At 33.0% G+C, this 19,840-nt stretch overlaps 1 protein-coding gene and 4 long non-coding RNA genes across 6 annotated transcripts in view; all 5 read left to right on the top strand.

Moving 5' to 3' along the window:
• LOC124440230 overlaps nucleotides 1-19,840 on the top strand; it is a 44,355-nt gene that overhangs the window by 3,506 nt on the left and 21,009 nt on the right. The window contains exons 2-4 of one of the 2 annotated variants that reach the window (XM_046990556.1): nucleotides 16,053-16,154; nucleotides 16,667-16,722; nucleotides 17,815-17,883. In XM_046990556.1, the coding sequence (XP_046846512.1) occupies nucleotides 16,053-16,154; nucleotides 16,667-16,722; nucleotides 17,815-17,864 (208 nt within the window). In that variant the 3' untranslated portion in view covers nucleotides 17,865-17,883. Of the gene's footprint in view, nucleotides 1-16,052; nucleotides 16,155-16,666; nucleotides 16,723-17,814; nucleotides 17,884-19,840 lie in introns of those variants that run through there. The other variant, XR_006946615.1, reaches the window with a different exon arrangement.
• Nucleotides 4,792-7,807, top strand: LOC124440233. Its single transcript, XR_006946618.1, has 3 exons — nucleotides 4,792-4,828; nucleotides 5,252-5,327; nucleotides 7,722-7,807. It is a non-coding gene; the product is annotated as an uncharacterized LOC124440233 (long non-coding RNA).
• LOC124440246 lies at nucleotides 7,854-10,307 on the top strand. The gene is made up of 3 exons (XR_006946630.1): nucleotides 7,854-7,878; nucleotides 9,574-9,660; nucleotides 10,281-10,307. It is a non-coding gene; the product is annotated as an uncharacterized LOC124440246 (long non-coding RNA).
• LOC124440243 lies at nucleotides 10,587-11,872 on the top strand. Its single transcript, XR_006946627.1, has 3 exons — nucleotides 10,587-10,629; nucleotides 11,360-11,400; nucleotides 11,849-11,872. It is a non-coding gene; the product is annotated as an uncharacterized LOC124440243 (long non-coding RNA).
• Nucleotides 11,901-13,716, top strand: LOC124440239. The gene is made up of 3 exons (XR_006946623.1): nucleotides 11,901-11,914; nucleotides 12,698-12,756; nucleotides 13,657-13,716. It is a non-coding gene; the product is annotated as an uncharacterized LOC124440239 (long non-coding RNA).

Here is a 19,840-nt window from a genome sequence, read left to right on the forward strand (position 1 = left end):
CACAGACAATACATCGCCACAATAGCATCAAAATATCCTTACGCGAACCAAACCGCTTAGTAATATCGGAAACGTATATTTATATTAGCTTTTCAATACCAATTTCGTAGATGTAAACTAATGACGACCGTGGGCAGGCCAGACCAGGGTAAGACTGGGACGAAATGTGCGTGAGCATTTTGAAATGTGTAGCCAGAATTTTGAATGCGTGAAGCGAGAATTTTGAAATGTGTATGAGTATTTTAAATGGTAGTGAGTATTTTGTAAATGTTAGTGAGATTTTAAATGTGTACGAGTATTTTGAAATGTGTTAGCCAGTATTTTGAAATGTATGAGCATTTTGAAATGTGGCGAGTATTTTGAAATGTGTAGTTATGATTTTGAGGTATGTTTTCTATTGTTTGTTATGTTTTCTAAATTATTTTTCTGTACTGGCCACTGTACGTACCGGCCACCGTACTAATTCACCAATCGATAGTGAAATGGAAGACAATCCAACAAACATTCGGCCATATCAGTTTGCCCGAATGGCCGGCTGATGAACACGAAGAAGCTCACCAGTTTGAGGATAACGAAGAACAGGAATTTTGTATATTGACGATGAATCTCGGCGCGACAATCTTGAATGGTGGGTAGTAAATGTTATATTCTTCTAGACCATTGTTTCATCTCAAAAGTACGTTTTCAGAAGTTGACCACGTCCACACACACATAATACTTTAGATTTTAAAGTTTATATTGTAAGACACAATTTTATTGAAGTTTTGACATTTACTTTTCAAGATCCTTCTTTAACATATTCAGGTGTCAATGTGGTAACTGCCAAATAATGGATAATAACAAGGTTTATGCTGCAAAGAGATTTCCAATATTTGGACAAAAAATTTAGAGGCAGTAGAAACGAATGAGACCAAAGTCCTTTGTGTACACACAACATCCTGGTTTTGAGCCTGTTTGTTTAAACAGGTGGGTTTTACAAACAGCTTGGTACCAGTACAAGCAGCAATAAGGAGGTATGATGGGTCTGGAAGACAAACTGTACCATTGCACAGTTAGATGGTGCTGGGGTATCTTGGGTAGAAGTGAGAGTCATCTTGCCATCATGTGCAGTTACTCGCATTAGAGAAACATTTCTCCAACCTGGCCTTGCAGAGAGAATTTCATTTGAAGGCTTTCACTATGTTGATGAATGAAGTATTTTATTATGATATAGGTATACCCATTACAATTACTTTGTATGTCAATATTAAAGTGGCATAGCCAGCTCATTTATAGGTCATGCTATGCACATTATTATTAATTTATTACCAGATTTACAAAGAAATGATTATAAATGTGGTTTGCCACTGGTTATAATATAACTATAATTAATTACATGAATAGTTTGTGTAATGCAGTGGGAAACTAGCTATATCAAAAGGTTTTGCTATGTTAATATTTAAGAATGAACATTTTTAAAAGTTGTCTTCACTGATTCAACGTCATATTATATGGGTATGGCAAAACCTATTGCCATAGCTAACATCACCACTGACATTTTATGCAAATCTAGACTGATGTTCCTTTACAAGTACTTCTTTCCTGGGTGGACATGATTTAGAAATGTTCTTTGGAAGATTCTCGCCATGATGTACAAGTTCAATCTCTCAGTTTTGCATTCATTCACAACCTCCGCAAGTAGTTTATCAATGTAATTGGTACTCTTTCTTTTTTTCATTGCTTTTCCATTGCTTCTGTGTTTTAGCAAAAACATTTTGTAACTGGCTTGCCCTTTGTTTGTCCCTGACTTAATGACTGCTTATCACATTTAATATTGTTGTTGTGATCTAATGCTTGAGTGCAGGCTACCATCCCAGGGAAAATGCCTCACGCTTTGGGCAATATTTCAGTAAAAGGAATGGTAAACCTCCAACCTCCTGTGTGACAAAACTCTGATAGCTTCCAGAGGTCTTTAGAAGCAGCTTGTCACATATCACCCTCTGCAGCCATATATGTGTGAAGTAGGAGATAACCACTTTTCTGCTTTGTTTCTTTTTCTGTTAATTGTTGGTGGCAACATTGATGAAAATATGTGTTCCCCTTCCAAATGCTTGTTGGAAATGTGGTTAAGGACAGACTTCCATTTTTCCACCAATTCTTCTGCATTCTTGTTACAACTTGCAGAGCACCACCAAAGATGATTAGAAATGGACTTAATCCATGGGTCAAGTCATCATTTCCCTTTAATGTTAGCCTTCTTTGTTATTTTTGTGACATAGACAAATGCCACCATGAAATTATGTAAATGATTAGGAAACTATAAGTTCATACTTTACGTCAAGGAAACTACACCTTAATCTCTATGAAAGGCTATTTTTACAATGGTTTTATGTAGGATTATTTTCTAACCGTAATGAGTTACACAACCATGTTTATTATTATTCAATGTTTATTAAGGGCAATAGATTGGTTTCACATCAGTGGAAACTGTTGTTAAGGTTGAATTTGGAGGACAAGCAAACGGCACACGCACAGTTTCCACAACAAAGAAACCTTCGTATTTTTAAAAATAATATTAATCGACATTCAAGTTCTATATGTAGTGCGGAAACTGTGCGATAATGGCCTTTATGGATGTGAAACCGTTCTATTAAAACAGAATACAAATAAAAGCCTTCGTAAGCTATATAAGTTGCTGTGTATATACCTCACAAATAAAAAATTCTGACGTTTCGAAAAGAAACATTTTGTGATTAGGAGAAGCATTTTGACGCAAGTTTATTATGACTGTGCAATGACTTTATAAAGCTTTGAGGAGCAATTGACGATATGACGTCAATACAAGCCGCTGACATATTTCTGCTCCCACGCCCCGATGCCCTAGCTGCAGCATTTTCAACCTTTTGTGAAAATATTGAATCAAACAAACAAAAAATTGCCGCATATTTATTTTCACGGGACAGACAAAGTTTTAAGACCAACATTATTTTTGGGTGGAGCCCCTACTTAAACTTCCTTTTGATCACCATAAGTGTAATAATGAATGATTTGACAACAGACCATTTAAAACATTAAACTTTATTTAATGCTAGGAAAAGCCCTGGGTGGTTTACTATTATTTCAGAGACAGATATATTGTTAAGGCTTTTGGGTATTGTATTTTTAGTCATTTAGATCATTTCATTTCTTGTCATCTTGCATTCAGCCAGTCAGCCGTGTACTTCTGGCCCTCAAGTAAATTTTTGGATTTAGTTGAAACCACTTTTAGACTTCAGCTAAACAATCAGATTCACAATGATTTTCTGTAATATGTTGAACACTGTATCTCTAACATAATGTCATGTGACACTGGTTACAAATTAAGGGAAAAAGTGCATCACAGTTTTTGCAACTAAATATTCTAACTCCCTCTCCGAATATAAATCGTATCTTCTCTTGTTTCATATCTCATGGGATAGTAAAAGGCTGATATAACTAAAACAAAGATTTAACGGTACAGCACTTATAGTTGATAAATGTTTATGGAAAATAAAACCAGTCAAAAATGCATTTTCCATATCTTGTGAATATAAATGCTCCTCTGTTATCTTTTAAGTGAATATGTATTTGATTTACATATGTATTTGCCTTGCAAACACATTTTATCACAACAAAAGTACATGTAATGACAGTGAAAAATTTTTCAGCACAAAGATCACATGAAAGGTATTGCAGCCTAGCAACCCACAACCTCTCACAGTTTCCAAAATGGATCTAAATGGGGTTACAAAATAATGTAATTAGAGAGGTGCCAATAAGATAACCAGCCTCCACCTCTCCACAGGGATTAAAGAGCATAATACCTTTCTTAAAAACACACACATATTCAAACACTCATCACCTCACTGCAAATCTAATTCTCACAATCCTGCTTTTATATTAAACAGTGCCCACTACTTTTCTTTAAAACTAAAGAAGCACTGTACATCAAAGAAGCACTCAAGCCTAATCTTAACAAACAAATTCAGCATGTCAACACTATCTTTAACTAGTAAATACTTAAATCCTCTAATCACTACGTAATTGTAAATAACTTCCGTTTCCACCCCTATGTCCATACACATGTCTTGTATCAGATTTCTTTATATATTAACTCCATTCAAATATTCATTCATTATACCACACTGAAGATGGCATAAGTTTGCCGAAAAATGTTTGCATTAAAAAATGTAAAAATAGTTGTCGTTTATGTTAAATGCAACAAAGAAGAAACTTTTTATTTACTTTATTTTGCAAACCCTGTTGTGTAATTTAAATATTATTCATATTTAGTGTATTTTAATCAAAATAGTCCATAACTAGATGACAATTTCATAAAATAAAACATAATCCATAGAAATACATTTTCTAAACTCAAATTTTAGTTACAGTTATGTATTTAGATTATGTTTATTAAATAAATAAAACATCTTAAACTCATTTTTTGAACTTAACTTTGCCCTTGATTCTGTAGCATGTGTTGTCATTTTTGGAAATAAGCAAACACAATATCAAATATTTTAACACTCCAAAATCTTTGTCTAGAAACTCATATAACAGAATTAATCTATCTCAGTATAACTATCATTTTAATAGCATGGCAAAATGTATATTGTAATATGAGAACCAGATGTGACTGCCTAATAAATATGTGTGGTTTCGGTAGTCTCTTCAATATATTTATTCTAATTATATTGCATGTGACAAACACATTTGTTATGAATTTTTTCAGAATTTTTGTTGGTGCACCTGAGTTTGAAAAATGGAAAAAAGGGGACGTTTGTTTGTGTGGTTGATGGTTCGTCTTGTACAGCGCAATCTATTGAATCACGTTAGTAAGATTATTTTTATGATAATGACGATGATGAGAGAGTTACTGAATGTACAACAGAATATGCAGGGTTCTAAAATAGTGCAGATGAACTGATAATGAATTGTCACAGATTCTTGTTGAACAGCAAACTTCTTGTCCTATCGGTCATTTTGACTGTTCATATTTTCATGTCTTACCCACTTTTAATAATGTAGTATGTAAGGGTAATGTAAATGCATGGTAATGTCAAATACAAGACACTGTTGCCTTAAAAAATATTTTTGCATTATTTGTCTGGTGACAGTTATTTATTTTAGTAAATGGTCAAAAAACGACTTTGACCCAGCTAGAAAGAAGTTGATTGTTCATCTTGACAGAATGCCATGTGGCAATTTTTTGAGCCCATATATTTTGGTTTCAGTATGTTTTACAACCTTCTAGTACCCAAAGTTGGGAGAGAAGGAACAACCAATGGCTAGGTGCAACCACTTATTCTAATGGAAACAAAGAAGTTGTTGTAAGTTTCTTGTAACTTCATTCAGTTTAAATTGTAATTTCTTGTAACTTCACTCAGTTTAAACCTTTGAAAGTTAAAAATTTCATTATAACTTTCTTTTTTTATAACCCCCATAATGCCATTATTTTGAAGTTTTCATTTTATTCTTTCGAAATTTTCATGAACCCATTCCCCCCAGATAGTTTTTATTTTAAATCATTGTGAACAGCTCTGTATTAACATTATTTCCTTTAGAAAATTATGTTAAATTTTGTTAAAATCATCAAAACAGGACCATTGATTATAAGTTTATTGTAACTATACATACATAATGGCTATCAAAAATTCTTCAATCACGGAAATGTAAGAATTGCAGTTTTGCAATAGCTTAGTAGAAGATTAAAGTTATTAAGTCAGTGACATGTTTAGAAATATCTCTCATTTTTGTGGGAGTGATAAGGTCAAATCTGCCACCTCACACTGTTTTGTCATGTGTCATATGATTTTCACTTAAGTTTTATGTTCTTACATTTAGCACTCATTTCAAATGATCTTTGTGGTATATTCTTTATACATAGAATATTGTATTTTTAATGGTATGCAATATTGATTTTGAAGTCAAATATGAAATGTGCCACTTTAGTGCTTACACATTTGATGCTTCCTTTGTGAAGTTTGTTACCAGATTAGGCACATCATATATTTACAGAATTCAGCTTCTCACTAAAATACTTGCAATAGTTCTAAAATAATAGTTTCAAGTTAGACCATTCCAAGTAGTCACTTCCCTATTATTTACATGGAACATGAGTTTAAATTGATCAAAATTCATAACAAAGTGACAAGGCAAATTTGCTAAAAGTGTATTGAGTATTATAGCAAAGTGAAATTAGTACCAAAGTATTTGAGTTATATAAATTGACTATTTTGAAATATATATTAAGAAATAAAAGATGTTTACAGTTAACATAGTTTACTGCGTTTGCACAGGCTTATGCAAATCGAGGGAGACCATTTGGAGAACTCAAGAGTAGATTACTGCCAGGTCGAGAATTTGCACCTGCTCTAGCATTCTTACAAAGGTCTCCGAGCCACAGCTTCATAGGCCAGTGTGTATACGAAAAATGCAAAACAGACGAATTTAAAACAAACTCTCAAATTTGTCCTCTAACATGTCTTGATGTTTGATTTGCAAATTCTCTTTGATTGCTTTTGAGTTCACAGATCGGTTTGTACAAAAAGCGTCCAATAATGTTAAACTAATTTGGGACCGGTCTGGATAGCGTTATCCATTGGATAGTAAAGCAAGTTTTCTTAAACTTTTATAAAATCTTTAAAAATCAAAAGTATAAGATTCGAACTGAACAATCACTGAAATAAAATATTGTTTCGAAGATTACGAAATTTCTTTGTCGTAAGAAAAATATAAACACCTTTTTTACAAGTTTGAAGATTTTTGCTATCCAATGGATAACTCTATCCAGGCTTCGTGCAACCGGCCTATGATTAGTTTAATATCTTTGGACCTTATTGTTTGTATTTTATAATCTCTGATACTGAACAAAAGAATTTTTCTCTTCTTGTAACTTTTCTGTGGACAACTGTGCTATGTATTCTTTGTTCACTCAAAAAACGTATTCATTTGAAAGAAACGTCGCCTGATGAAAAGTTTTTGTGGTATTCTGACCTGACATGAAACTTGCCAGAAAAAATAAATAATTTAAAATTGTATTTCCTGGATAAAATCACTTTCCAAGTTTCTTTACTTGACTAGCTTTCCTACATTGTTTTTGATTTCGCTTTTGGCAGTATGTAAAACTGTTGCTGTTTCCTTTGATTTATTTGCTTTGCACACAGTTTGAAGGATAAAAAAATTAAATTAATTGAAATTCATTTGTAACGAATACTATATTATAGTACATTCTCAACATTACGCTTTGTCTTTTCAAGGAGTTTTGGGAAGTGTAAACGTAATAATTTAGCGATGAATCGTTCGCCTGCTTACTTTCATATTAATAGATTACTTTAAGGCAAAATTTTATGTGAACAAGGCCTTTGGTGAGGGGGTGTTCAAACAGTTTTTATGAGGCAATTTATATCTTTAAGAAAAATTTCACAATTTCTGTTACAAGTACATTGGTGCAAAGACAAGTCAGCCTTTATGTAGCAAATAAAAATCATCACATACAAAAGTTGGTTTTGTTTACCCAAATAAGCTATATTTACATAAAATCTTTGATCATAGAAACGTTTTACAAAATTTTTAGCTGTTTCGAAATTGTCTGCTCTTTTTTGATCCACCATGTATAATAGAAACATTACGTTGTTTGAGTCTTGCATTGACTGTTTTGAACTCTTTGCTGTTTGGAATCTTGCATACATATCGCTATTAACTATTTTTTGACTTTTCGTCAGACATGTGCTCCTCGATTCACAGAATACACCACAAACAGCAAGGAATTTTACTACTAATTGGAAAGTGCGTCGTACTTGAAGGAAAATATCAGAACAGAATTACAGAAAGAACATTGTATCCTTGTACACTAACAGGCACCAAATCATGGACGAAGTGGTATGTTGAAATTATTATTTGATGATTTATTTTTATTGTGATAATTTTTATTGTGAGTGTTACAAATGACTAAACCCAGTCTTACAGGTGTCGTTAATCGAAGAAGGAGTAAACTGCTTTGAAATGTTAGGAATTCGTAGCAGTACGTGCGAATGAAAAACTTTGATTGTTTGGGCTGTTTAGTTGTTGACAGACATAAAGCGAAAGTGCAGTTGTAGTGTAGGGGCCATTTTTTTTAACAAGCGCTTTGAAGAAATAATTAAGCTAATTAGTTTTGATTCCGATAAATTGCCGTTGTGATTATTGATACGATTTTGCAAACGTTGATCTGTCAAAAGGACTTGATTAGTAAGATCTAGAAATAATGCAAGATAATCGATTGTTGCTAGATAGGAATATAGTACTCATTCAGAGGTTCATTCTCAACTAATGGTCAAGACATTGTAAACAAGATCAACAGACGAACCATCCTTGGTGCTTTTGGAGCCGTCAGTAATAGGAGAAATACCCATGTATTCTATGTTCTGCGAGAACCTTTCTCTAAACGCAAAACTTTTCTGGCTAACTTTCATCATTGCTTTTCGACTCCCTCTCTTTTTGAAGACGCGGTTGATTTTGTTTTTGCCATTTGAAATGAATAAGAATTTATTGCTTTTAATAGTGTATAACAATGAGTCACTAAAAATGATCTTCCACCAATGATTCACTACTTAGGTTCCTTTAGTATCTGGCATACTACTTCTATTCCTAGCATGTGAATCAAAAAAATATGAATTCCACCGGTCATCACATATATTTTTATAATGATTATGGCCTGATTTCCAAACAAGAGTGCACGTAAGGATTGCATGAATACGATAACGAGATAGACTTTTGGAATCTGTGATTAGAACTTCTGAAGCTGTATTGGTGCATAAGTTGTTATTTAATTTGTTCATCGACGTTTCAGACAATCCCATCATCCACTAATGAATGTTGTCTCCTCAATAGTGAATTTACCGCTTTTCAATTGGCTCTAACTCGGGCCAAGATTTATAGCAGTTGTACCGTCATATCAAATTAAAACATATGATAACACATATCAAATACGTAATAAGCTATAGAAAAATGCATTTTGACCAAGAAACTGTATCAGATGATATGGAACATTTTTTTAAAAGGTATTCTTTTGAAGCAATATATAGCACAAATAGTTAAACCGATGGGAGATAACAACATTACGGTTTACAACTATTAAGTGTAAATCGAACGTTATATATTTCCTCGAAATTGAATGGCTCTTTCATAAAAGAACTTTTGATTTGAAGAGAAGGAAAATCATGACTAGAAACCTATTTCACTATGAAAAGGCAAATTTGAGAAAGAAATTTACGGTAGTGCTAAAAACAAAGTTTATAAAAGCGTTGAATTGATTCAAAAGATTTTTCTACACCAGCGTTGAACATGCAAGCCTAGTTCCTCCGCTGTGATTGATGTGATAATGTTGGGTACGGAGGGATTTCTATCTATACTCTGTGTAAATACAATGAGAAATGATCTAATCAAGCAATGTAAATTTTAATTGGATAGTTTTATTTTGAGAAACAATACGTATAATGGACAATGTAAATTAAGACGTCTGTTACGAAAGCCGAAAAGAAGGTTTTACCAATGATTGTCTGAATTATGTCTGTTAACTCATATTTATCATTATAGATTATGATCATTGTCAAGCTGGATTTTCTGCTTCTTTAAAAAGGAATCAACAGGTTGTTATGGGTGCGGTGATGTTCAATAAGCGAGGTAATACACAATTCATCACTAAATTGATATGGACCTGGCTTTGTAAACTTGTAAGTTTTGCATCAGCGGCATTAATAGATTTCAGTAGACCTCAATGGTTTAAACCTGAACTGACATTTTCAAAAACAAATATGGTAGTTTTTGTGCAGTTTTTGCTTTCCCTTTTGAACATTCTATTTGAACCACAAAAAATTCCATGGAAATTTAAGCCGTACATTGTTCAATTAATATCATTTCGAAAGTTTTATGAGAAGCTAGCTATCACTCGTGTATGACTTCTTGTTAAATTTGTAAGGTTTTATAGCAAACAACCATCTCCTCAATGATCGTTGTACGTTTCAAAATTCACCGTTCAGGAACACCGATGAAATATCGTCATTTGACCAATGATATTCATTATAGCATTTATAGGGTTTCAACCGAAAGAAGAAATATGAAATTCAACTCTAACCACATAAACTTAAGCACCAGTTTTGCCGGTTGAATCTGCTTAATTTGAATGGCTCGTTTACTTTGCTGTGTTATTTTTCACGTGAACGGAATCACATGACTTGAACAAAAACATTGTCATTTCTTAATTTCTTTGTTTCTACACTTATTGAAAACTGTTATTTTTAAAGGAAACGTTGGCTTTGAAACACGAGATTTATATACGTGGGCACCGTTTCCTCAGAAGATGGAAATTTTACAATGGTAGGTATTGTGTTTTTATCCTGTTATTTTTCTTATGCAACCAGTTTATAAGTCGACTTTCGGGAAAGATCTTAAAGTACTTTGCTTTTGGGCTGTCTCTTTGCGTAACTGTTTTTACGGTTTGGATCCCAGATTTGAAATTTAGAATCGTTTGTGTCCTGTCCATCATTTATGAGAAAAGTCTGATGATTTTTCATTCAGAGTTATTTAATTTTTAAATAATGTTATCTAGGTTACTCAGTCACCACCGGGAATTTTTCGCGTTAAATCAAGAAGGTATGGCAACTTATTGCTCTCTTAACTTAGTAAAACATAAAGGTATAGTTTTGATGTTGTCGTTGCCGCTTTGGGATCTTGGTATATTTTGGAATCAGTTACACCAGTCTTTGGAATCAGTTACACACGCTGTTTGTATGAGAAAGTAAGGACGAAATTACTTTTATATAATGCCAAGCTAAAAAAAATCAATTTTGACTGGCAGGTTTTTGAAATAGAAGATAAAAATACATGCTGTGAGGTATTAAATCGCAATTATGACTGTGAATAGTTTAAGCCGAGCGGACAAAGTTCAATCTTGCACGAACAAATCTCGTTTCTTAAAATCCTATTCTCTTGAGAATGAGAATATGTCTTCGAACGTTTCTATCTCCGTCAACTCCGAAATTTTGTGGTCTGATATTCATTTTAAATAGTCGAAATTCACAATCACTATTAAAACATTTTTATTTCCTTCTCAACTGAACAATAATATATTTACGTAAAATGCATGTACGCTTGGCATTCCTATGTTTTGTTTTGTGACTTTATGCGAGTTTTCTCTGTTGTCTGTGGGTTTGTAAATACACACAAAATATCTTCATTAGTAATCTTGCTTACAACAACAAAATGTTATAACAAATGCTATAAATAGATCTCAAATTTGCAAGAAATTGTTGTGGCCAGTTTAGGATTCGCAAAAGTTTGAATTGAATCAGAAATGATCATGCAATTCATATTTTTTGTTTAGCAATTGCATCTGGGTACCCAAGATTCGGATATTCAGGACAGGTTTGTTTGTTTGAATTTTTTATAATTGTCAACGCGGGGCTCTTATTTTTCCCATTTTTTGATAATGAACGTAATTCTGATATGCTGCAATTTATAAGTTATATAAGGATTACATTTCACGTTTGGCAAGGGCGTTGACAATTAAATCATTAAACATTACTTTCATCTCTGGGTAGTCTAGATTTTTTCATTAGTTTCGTTTGCACAGGTATACAGGGTGCACGTATTAGAAAAGTTTGAAAATTTAGAAATTTTGATGAAATGATAGCTTTCTGAACATTTCATTAAATGTTTAGCAATTTTTGATACGCTATGTAGTTTGTATCATGGCAGTAGTTACTTATACACACATTATTTAGAGATGATTGAATGTAAATTGTGTACTACACATCTACTTGTGGGACAACGGGATTTACTACAAAATTACTATATTTCATTGTTATAACAGGTTAGAGTTTATCGTGAAAACTTGGATTCCATTATCGTTGATATTTTCCACCAAAAAGTCCAAGAAGTAAGTATAGTTAGTTGATTAGCATATGTTTAAATAGCGCATTTACCTCGGATGAAATTATATACAACAGAACTTGATTTGTTATAAACGAAACAAAAAATTGTTGGAGTTAGCCGGAGGTTTACCTTTTAAGTGAGGATTATAAGAGAGGGGCTGAAAACAGGCTAGAAGCTAGTTAATTTTCATGCAAACTTACTAGTGCATGCTAATTCCCGCAACACATGATTCAATATCTTGAAAGATTTTTCTATTTATTAAAATACCCAATCCAGTAAATGCATAAGTCGAAAACTGAAAATTGTAACACATGACTATGATTTGTTGTAAATTTTAAGACGAAGCAATTGATTATTTTATTTTGACATTTGTAACTTTCAATGCCTTTATCAACAAATAAAGCTTAATTGGCGTTTTCATTTTGTTATGATTTCACCAAGAGATTGAGTTTTAGTGATTTTCATTTACTAAGAGTGGAAAATAAATAAAGTATAGGGGTGTGTCACGTTACTGCGGTGTAATTTATGGTAATTTGGTAGCTATAGTTTTACTGTTAATGTACAGTTGTGAGCTACAACAAGAAATATATAAAGTTACAGTTCCACTGTGATTAAATAGTTTGAAAGATCAGTTCTTTATACAGATAACTACGAGGTTGTACTTTTATCAAGTTGTAGCTTATGCAAAAAGTGCTCATCGAATTGTATAAAGTTGCTTTATGTTATGAGCGTTGCGCACGAGATGGAGATCATCGCGTCACTGTCTTATGAGTTATTTTGTTTTTAGAGAAATGAGTTTATCTTCTTTGGAGCTTCCGTTTGTGGAATTGATGTAAACGCTGATGGGTAAATTATTTTTAGCATAAAGGATCAATACTGCTCGCGTATATTATGCTTTAAAGCATGAGAAAAAAAATTTGTATGTATTCCAGCTTTGTTTTTCATTCATTTCTTATACGAAATGTTTTGCGTGTTTCAAGTGTGAGAGCTCAAATTAAAGGAAGTAGATGATTGTTGACTATTAAGCTTTTAATAACCGAGCGAAGTCTTTTCAGAGAAATATCGGACCGAGGTTTTTTGTACAGACCGAGCCCGTAGAGCGAAATTTGTACAAAAAGACAGAGGTCCGATATTTCAGTAAAGACCGAGAAAGCGAGGTTATTAAAGGTTTATTATATGGCATTATTTGACCTGAAACGAAGCTTGCTTTCTTTCTCGTCCTTGCTGTTTTTTTACCGGTTGGCTTTCACTTTTATAGTTTTCGTTCATAGAAAATAAATCGTTTCAAATTTTATTGTCTGGATAGTTTAACTGCTTTGCAAATGTTTTTCCTTCGAATCACATTAGTAAATGTTTTTTTTTTGTTTCGTTTATTTTGCGTTTTGCTGTTTGAAATTTCTTTACATTTGACTGTAAAATTACGTCTTTTGGACCGTAGTCGATTACGAGAAAATAATAGACCGGCAAAAATGTTTCCGAGCCTATCAAAGCGCGCCATTTGGCCTGAAGTGACGCTTCCCATATAATAATAAATCATAATAGAAATGGCTAACTTTATACTCCTTAATTCACAGTTATAAGAATTTGATACTTCATGTCATGGAAAATTTAGCTTGCTTTGTTTTCCAGTAACTCTAGTGATTGGGTGAATCATACACGTGATTTATGACATTCATGAATCTGAGTATCGGTGATCATGAAGCGGACCAATTTGTTTTTATTAATTTGTTTTTTGCCTTGATATAGTTTTTCTGATCTATTAGTTGGAGCCCCATTCTTCAGCGACAGAGGTGATGAAGGTCGTGTACGTATATCTTAGTGTACTAACTCAGGTAAATTACTGTTCACTATTTTATACTCATTTAGTATTTGCTGGATTCTTGAACCTTATGTCTTACAAGCATGAAACAGTTAAGGAAAATTGTGCCTACATTGGGCGGTGAAAAGTTTGGCTAAGTTTCACGCAAAATTCTGTGCTATATAATTTATACAACTTTGTAATGACAAGTTTTAAGTACAGCATAATTTAACTGTAGTAAAAAGACAAAACATAAGAAATGTTCTGCACGAGTATAAGTCCACTTGGTGCGCGAATTCAAAACCAAGGGAAAATATGTACTGTGCTAAAGTATCTAAAATTCAAAATAATGAAGCTGGAGTTCATTAACATTTATATTTCTAGAATCGAATCCTTGAACTTTTCTCCTATGAGAAACGCGACAAGATCCTGGTTTACGGGGCAGTAACACTATGGAGGCAAGATTTGGATGGTCCATAACACGCGCAGGAGATCTTAATAATGATGGGATTTTAGGTATATTTACAATTAAATGCGGTTGATTATTTGTTTTTTGTTGTGCAGGTTAATAGCATGATGTCGATTATAAGTTGTTAAAGACAGCAAGAGCTAAGAAATTGTGGATGTTTTTTCGTGTGAAATTTCTTTGTTTTACTTTTCAACTTGAATACATAAAGCCATGCTAAAACACTAATCACAAAGCTACTTGTGACTTAAAGAGTTATTTAAAACGGTTTAATGATCGATTTGATCTCACTTGTTGTGATTTTATCTTATACCAGATTATTGGAGCACCTCAAGATCAACCAGATATTGACGGAGATGGTTTTGGCAATGGCGCCATATATATTTATCATGGACGTAGGGATGGTATATTTAACGATTATCAGCAGGTATGGTTTTGTTGCTTTTCCACAACTTTTATAACAAGTAACAATCTGGACGGGGTTTTTTCATAAACTGTTAACTGCATAAATTTCAATATCCAAGTTTGTGATTTTACTGTCAATGTTTTTAACGTATTTTATTCTTTACTTAAATACTCACCAAAACTTTAGTTTTAGTTTAACGGATGTAGCACAGTAGTGCTTAGCTAATAATTACACTGCTGTCCCCGGAAATTGAGGCTAAGTTTGCACAACACTACACTCAATTATTTTTGCGTAATTATTATCAGGTCAATTCTATGGGATTGTGTGAATTGATACTCTATCGTTAGCTCTACACTTAATTTTTCTTTAGAAAATAACGGCCGAAACAGTCAAGAAGTTTTATCCTAATTTTCAGCAGTTTGGATACTCTGTTGCGGCTATGGTTGACACTAACAATGATCTATCCTTTTAGCAACAGCACGTCGTATTATTTTCGCTAGTCATGAATGATTATCAAGTTATTTTATGTTTTTGAAGTAATACATGAAAATAGCTAATACTTGAACATGCAAAACTTTTAAAAATGGTTTTTGTTAAGTGAAAAGAAAAACGTTTTGAAAGTTAAGAACAAAGTGAAGCTGTGAATTTTATAGTTTTTAAGAGTATTTATGCAGCATTCACTGTTCAATTTAACAAATGATGCATGTTTAGGTTTTCATGAAGTACAGCTGTATTTTTTTGTCCTATTCATGGTGGCTTGGAGCGATTGTCAATTCCGTTTCGACTGCCTTAAAAAATTTTAGAACAGTAAAATGTTGCAAGCAATGACAAGAAACACTTTTGAAATGGATTGTACTATAAAACGACTCAGCTAAAATCTATGAAAGCTATAAGGATTTATCTGTGATTTCGATTCACCCAGCGTTGTGTTTTGATTTCCTAAACTCAAAAAAAGAATTTTTTTATAGATATTGCAGTCGGGGCATGGAAAAGTGATAGAGTTCTTTGCTGAGGTATTTTCATTTATTCTTTGAATTGGATATGTGATGATTAATCATAGAGCAGTACCAATTGCAACGAATTAAATAAATTAGTTAACGCTATCAAAAATCTATAAGGAACTTATGAAATTATCAGTCTTCTACTGTTTACGTAAACAATTTAAATAAATGTATGGTACAAGTTAGTTAACTATTAGTATAAATGCTTGCATTTGAATTTACGTGAATTTAAAGAAAGTGATTTTGTATGGAATTTTAATTATGTCAGAATTTAATGCTTTTAGAAATGAACAAGCTTGAGCATGTAGGAAATAATTTGAGTGGTTACACTTTTAAAATTTTGCTGACGTTTTTTGAAAGTTTTATTTCTCACCAATTAAATTGTTTGTGTTCCGGCGTCAGGTTAAGAACGAAATTTTACTTCGAGTTGAAGTAGCCCAATCACTAATTTTTGTTAATTTACTTTCTAAGGACTCGCCCAATAATGAACTTGGACGTTTCATTGACTTTAAGCAGGAAGGAGATACTTGTGGAAAATTATACCGTATTCTGTCCCAACAGTTCTATACAATGGTAAGAATTATATTATATTTTTCTTGATGTGTAAACAATAAACCTGGCTTAACTTGGTTAATGTGTTTTAAATGAGACTACAACTCGTGTAACCAGTGCATCCCTCTGGTTACGAGCCTGGGGAGATGTCACTTGTGGAAGTTGTCGATCAAGGGAGATGTGCATTGAGAGTTGTTTATGATGGGAAATTTTAACGGGGACAGAAACCAACAAGGGGAAATGTTAACGTATAGTACCGCTCGCGTATTTGTTAACATAATTTTGCGTGTGATACGCGTATCCTTTCATATCATACATATATCATTCTCGTATCATACGCGTATCGTTCTCGTATCATACGCGTATGTTTTCATACGCGTTTCATACCGTATGTTAACAAATACGCGAGCGGTATTGTATGTCAGTATAAAAATGACCAGACGAAATGTTGGTTGTGGAGAATGAGAAAGGTATATTATGAGAGAACCGTTCACTCCAGTGATGTTGTTGTAACAAGCTTTTTTTTTATTTAGTTTGGATGTTACAGTGTGTTTCCAATACATCGGCAAAAGTGTCTCTGGTCCTTATGGTACGTATGCATGGTGAAGTTTAGATGATTAACTGTTTCTGTTCAAATGATTGTAATTGCTTTTGGTCGAAGAGAATTGCATGACAGAATATCGAAATCAACTTATGTCAGTGACAATAGTGAAAATAAAGCTCAAAACTATCAAATATGTAGTTATACGGAATGGAAGGTATTGTTGTGTATTGTTGACATTTCGTTTCCCTTTTGCTACAACATTTGTATCATTGTAATAAGATCAACGAAAATATTTTTACAGAACCGTTTGTTGTGCAAATCATACAAATAAACCACGATTCTTTAAAAATATAGACATGTTTTGGCATGCTTTTGTGATCTTCATTGTTTATGAAAGTGTATAGTGATCATTCATAAAGATGGAAGGAGATTAGTCATCTTTTAGACCTAGTCGCAACTATTGACATGAACATGAATATACAACTTCCATTTTTTGAACAGAAACAAGTGTACACTATTTTATCATTTTATCTACAAACAAATTAGTTTGCAATTAAAATATGATGTCAAAGCAGCCATTTTGGCAGGTTTACTTCAAATACCAATGCTCAAGTGCATGAAGACAGAAGGCAACTTTTTCACTTGATGATTTTCAGCTAACGGGTGGACATTGAACTCCATTGGTAAACTTTGAATAAACATGTTGCTTAGTAGTTTTACTTTTAAAACGTATGTTTACGTTAATATTGCTTGCTTTCAATAAATTCATTTTTATATACCGAAGATAGCATAAGCTCCGAAACATGCCTATTTTAAAAGATTCGTTGTCTTTTGTCACAGTTTTGTGTTGTTATAATATTATGAAAATCACACATTGCAAACCTCAAAATTTGTAAAAAAAGGGAATTTCGATATGGCTAAAAGCAGATAGGTTTTGCACAAGCAGTGTCAAACATAAAAGCGTTTATTGTTCTTTCATAAATAATCACTGTTGAGTATGTGGAAAGTTGCTGTAGACTGAAAAGTTAAAGAGGATTGCAATAATATTTTTGACGTACATTGTGTTTACGTAAAGAAACCTAAATCTTTTCATTCAGAAGACATACTTAGTTGAGTCTGTTTGTTTTCTCATCCTAGAAATTCAATACCAGTTCGATTTGGATTATCAAACATTGCAAAATTTTTAAGGAGAGTGTATTTTAATGAATCAGGAAATGAAATTTACTCCAAGCGTGATAAAAAGACTTCCAGGCAAGAATGTCGTGTGTGGAATTCACTCAGATTCATGTTCGAGTAAGTCAATATCTTTCTTAGTCGTTGTGCTTATTGGGCTAGCTGTTAACCTAACACCGAATGTCGATTCATGCTGAACCTGGCTAAGATTGTCATTGTCATATTTCTGTCGTGATATGATGGTTTGTAAGGATAAGGAGGCCTAAGGGCTACTATTATGGTTAAAGGGGCTACTATTATGGTTGGGCTACTTTATTGAAGGGGCTACTATTATTAGGGTTAAGGTCAAAGTTAGGAGTTTAAAGTAAGTGTTTACTTTAAGGTCACTTTTAGGAGTAATGTATAGGGATTAGGGTTTTGTACGGTTGTTGAGGTTACTTCACTTACGTATTGATCCTTTGTTGGTGTGTTTCTACAAGCGAATAAATACTTTGAACCAAAATGCCATGAGCTTGTTTTCAGCCATGAGTTTTGTTTTGTTGATATGTTTTGTCCTTTTTAACATCATGTAATTTATGTGGATGTCAACATATCGTTGTAAAATACTACATGACTTACAAGTACTTTGCTTTTCACGCGCTTTCGTGTATTTCAAAGTTCTTGCAACAGAAAATCATTTAGTCTTTCTCAAATGAAGTAATGTTAACTTCATCAATCGAAATCTTGAAAAAACTACGTTTTATACAAACGGTTTAATGGGAAATTAATGTGAAGGTGGCTTTTTTCAAGCTTAAATACTAACAGCTTTATCCACCCCATATAGTCGCTTCAAAACGTTCGATCGCAGTACTTCTAATTCTTTTCATTGTGTACGTTAAAATTCTTTCTTACATTTTGTGAATTTGTAGGGAGATAATCTTGTGGACCGATTGAGGCTTGGAACCAACAGCATCGGTTTCAAAATAAATTACAGTCTAATTTTACCACCAAACTGCGAAAATACGACTTTATGTCCAGTTTTGGATACAAGTAAAGGCTCTGTTAGAACGGAACAGGTAGGAATAATTTGGAATATGACTTACTACTTTTGTAAGAAGTTTCTGTTTGTAAAGTAGTTTTGTTAGTAGTACTAGATTAATATAATTTTCTGATTAAATTTTTCTTAAATATTCCGATTTTATGGTAAATTTAAAACATTTGTCCGTGAAAAGTTCAGAGCAAATTTACACAGATTTATTAACAGGTTTATGAAATTCTTTCGTAACTAATTTTGCCATTATTTGTTGTTTTATAACCACTTTTATGGAAAAGTAATTCCTTGTAAAACAATTAGCATTTCATTGGCGAATCGCACATTGAAAGAGTGAAGATTATCACTACCAAATAACGGTACCAATAGAAAGTTTTAGTTTGGCGTTGACGACAAAATGCAAATGTCACGTGATCAAGTCTTTCCAGTTTACGTTGCGGTTCAGGTTTTAACGGCATGAAGCACTTCTTGTGGTAGGTGATGTACGGCAAGCTTTTTACTATTAATACACCAAGTGACGTTTATGGCCCATTGTAATTATTTTATGTGAGTATACATCACGAATATGCCTTTTTCATCGACAAACGTATAACAAAACATGAAATCTAGCTCCTGACAATGCAAATTATAAAAGACAAATGCAAAACGCCAAACTATATTCAAGTTTTTCGAAGCAGCAAACCTCAACGGCAAGCAGGTAGTTGAGGTTTATCGTTACCGCAGACGCTAAACTAAAACTCGCTATTATCGTGAATTGTTTCTGAGACCACCTGTTTTGGCTACCATTGTCGTTAATTAGACTGAGAAAACCTGTTTGTAGGCTACCATTATTTGAATTGTTGATTGTACTGAGAAACCTGTTTGTAGGCTACCATTATTGTGAATTGTACTGACAACGAATGCAATTATGATCTCAAAACGACAATAAGGTAACATTTTCGTTTATTCTTTACTTGCACT

Source organism: Xenia sp. Carnegie-2017, unplaced genomic scaffold (genome assembly GCF_021976095.1).
Source record: "Xenia sp. Carnegie-2017 unplaced genomic scaffold, XeniaSp_v1 HiC_scaffold_2, whole genome shotgun sequence".
Classification (NCBI taxonomy): domain Eukaryota; kingdom Metazoa; phylum Cnidaria; class Anthozoa; order Malacalcyonacea; family Xeniidae; genus Xenia; species Xenia sp. Carnegie-2017.